Source organism: Cicer arietinum, chromosome 4 (assembly GCF_000331145.2).
Source record: "Cicer arietinum cultivar CDC Frontier isolate Library 1 chromosome 4, Cicar.CDCFrontier_v2.0, whole genome shotgun sequence".
Taxonomy (NCBI): Eukaryota; Viridiplantae; Streptophyta; class Magnoliopsida; order Fabales; family Fabaceae; genus Cicer; species Cicer arietinum.
In genome coordinates, this window is record NC_021163.2 from 7,153,646 (window position 1) to 7,155,992 (window position 2,347).

The window sequence follows — 2,347 nt, forward strand, 5'->3', positions numbered from 1 at the left end:
TCAGCAGGTAGAATCGCTGATTCAATTGCCGATTGTAATAGAACACTTTCACTGGACCCTACTTGCATCCAAGCTCTTGAAGCTAGAGCCTCAATTTTAGAAACAATTCGTTGCTACCAAGATTCTCTTCATGATCTCGAACACTTAAAGCTTCTATACAACACAATTCTTCGAGATCGTAAACTAGCTGGTCCTCTATGGAAGCGTCACAATGTTCGTTATAATGAAATTCCTGGGAAACTATGCACTCTTACAGCGAAAATTCAACAACTGAAACAGAAAATGGCGAATGGTGAAACGAAGAATGTTGATTACTATGCTTTGATTGGGTTGAGACGTGGTTGTGGTAAATCAGAATTGCAACGGGCTCATCTTTTGCTTTGTTTGAAACATAAACCAGAGAAAACCACGTGCTTCATCGAACGGTGTGAATTTGGTGATGAACGTGATATTGAGTTAGTTAAAGATAGAGCGAGGATGTCTGCTATGTTGTTGTATAGGTTGCTTCAGAAAGGTTATTCAAATGTTATGAATTGTATTGTGGAAGAAGAGACTGCTGAGAAACAGAGGAAGATGAATTTACAATTGCAACAACAACAACAAAAAAGTGTTGCAAATGGACATGTTAGTGTTAATAATAACAATAACAATAACAACACTCGTTCGGTTGTTGTTGTTCAAGTGCAACAGAATGCAAGAGATGAAAAAAGTAAGAAGAAATTGGATGAATTGGAAATGGGAGATAAGTTTGCTATGTCTTCACCAAGCATTGCGAATCCAACGGTGTTTCAAGGGGTGTTTTGCCGTGATCTAACGGTGGTAGGGAACTTGCTTTCGCAAAGGTTTAGTAATAGGTCAATTCCAGTCAAGTACGAGGGGCTTAGTTGCTAAATTCATTGGTTGGGGGAAACTTGGGATCTTTTGTTTTTTACCGGCGGGAAATATCTTATTATTGGTCACTTATTGTACAAATGGATAAATTAATTTTTGAACTGCCGGGGAAATTAATTAATTTTGTTTTATAATATATTTTTGAAATTAAATATAAATAATTATTATACTTGAAAAATTATTGTTTCTGATTAAAATTAAAATTTAATTCAGATACATTAATTTTTTAACTATTATTTTTGTTTATATTATATTTCACTATTTCATATGTTACTTCACTTTTGGAATTTGGTCTGGGTTTAAAATGTTGCTGAGAAATTAAAAGAATGAAACACTATAACATTATTAAATAAAAGGCTACTAATTAATGTTGTCAAAAAATTGTTACTAATGTTAATATTGAATGATGTGTGTGGTTCACAATTTCAAAAAGAATGGAAAATTGATGGATAAGAGTTGAGTGCAGTAGTAGAAGTAGCCCATGAGAGAGAGTGTAGGTGCATGCCTCGACCTTTTCTCGTGTTTTGTCTGGTTGCAATTCAATTTATGTGTGGTTTAGTCTATCCAAGAAACTGGCTTTCTGACATTCCATTAGATTTTCTTCATATCTATATCCGCCAAAAACTTTGTTGCTTCCAAGTATATGGTGGATGCCCCATGCTGTTTCAACATTGAAATTGTAACATATGAAATTGCCATTTATCTTCTTCACATAATCGCTCATTAATTTTAGCGAGGTCACACTATTAACGATGAAATCACTCTATTCTAAAGTTTTGTTATTTCTTTTATTGTCAATTTATCATTCATATATATTAAAAATAACGTAGGAATGAAAAATAAATAATATTATTTTTCTTTGATTATTTTTATTAAATATTAAAGTATTATCAATATCATAATAATATAATAAAAAATTAAATTAAGTGGTACAATACAAAATAAATATATTTATAATAAAAATGATATTTTATCTGAAGATATTTTTTTTTTATAGATCAAGTATTTTAAGACCGATAGAGTAATATTTAACCCATATAAGACTAAGAGTTTAGGAAATCATAGAATGAAACTAATGTTTGGAACAACTTAGTGGATGTAAATTTGTGGCCAAGTAAACTCTATATGTTGTAGCTTTTGCCTTAACTTGAGTTTCTACCGTAAAGTTTGGATTTCAAAACACACACTAGTAATTAAGTGCAAATGTTTTCAATTGGAATTAGCAAAATTATGTGACAATCTACTATAAAAACAAACATCCATTAAATCTAAGATGCTTAGCCTAATGAACTAGACCACATGATGAGATAAAGAATTTTTGGAAACTCTTACCACAAATTTTAAATGCTATCTAATGAAAAATTATGTTCAATGAATAACGACAATATTTTTATTAAGAAATGATGTTTTAGTCTTTATTTAGATCAAGTTCACCACGAGTTTAAATTAAAGATAA

The 2,347-nt window shown here is 30.8% G+C and overlaps 1 protein-coding gene across 1 annotated transcript in view; it reads left to right on the top strand.

The window, feature by feature from the left end:
- LOC101505533 (uncharacterized) overlaps positions 1-1,069 on the top strand; it is a 2,715-nt gene extending 1,646 nt beyond the window's left edge. The window contains exon 4 of the mRNA XM_073368007.1: positions 1-1,069. This exon is cut by the window's left edge and continues 1 nt beyond it. Within this exon, the coding sequence (XP_073224108.1) occupies positions 1-891 (891 nt within the window). The 3' untranslated portion in view covers positions 892-1,069.
- The last annotated feature ends 1,278 nt before the right edge of the window (positions 1,070-2,347 follow it).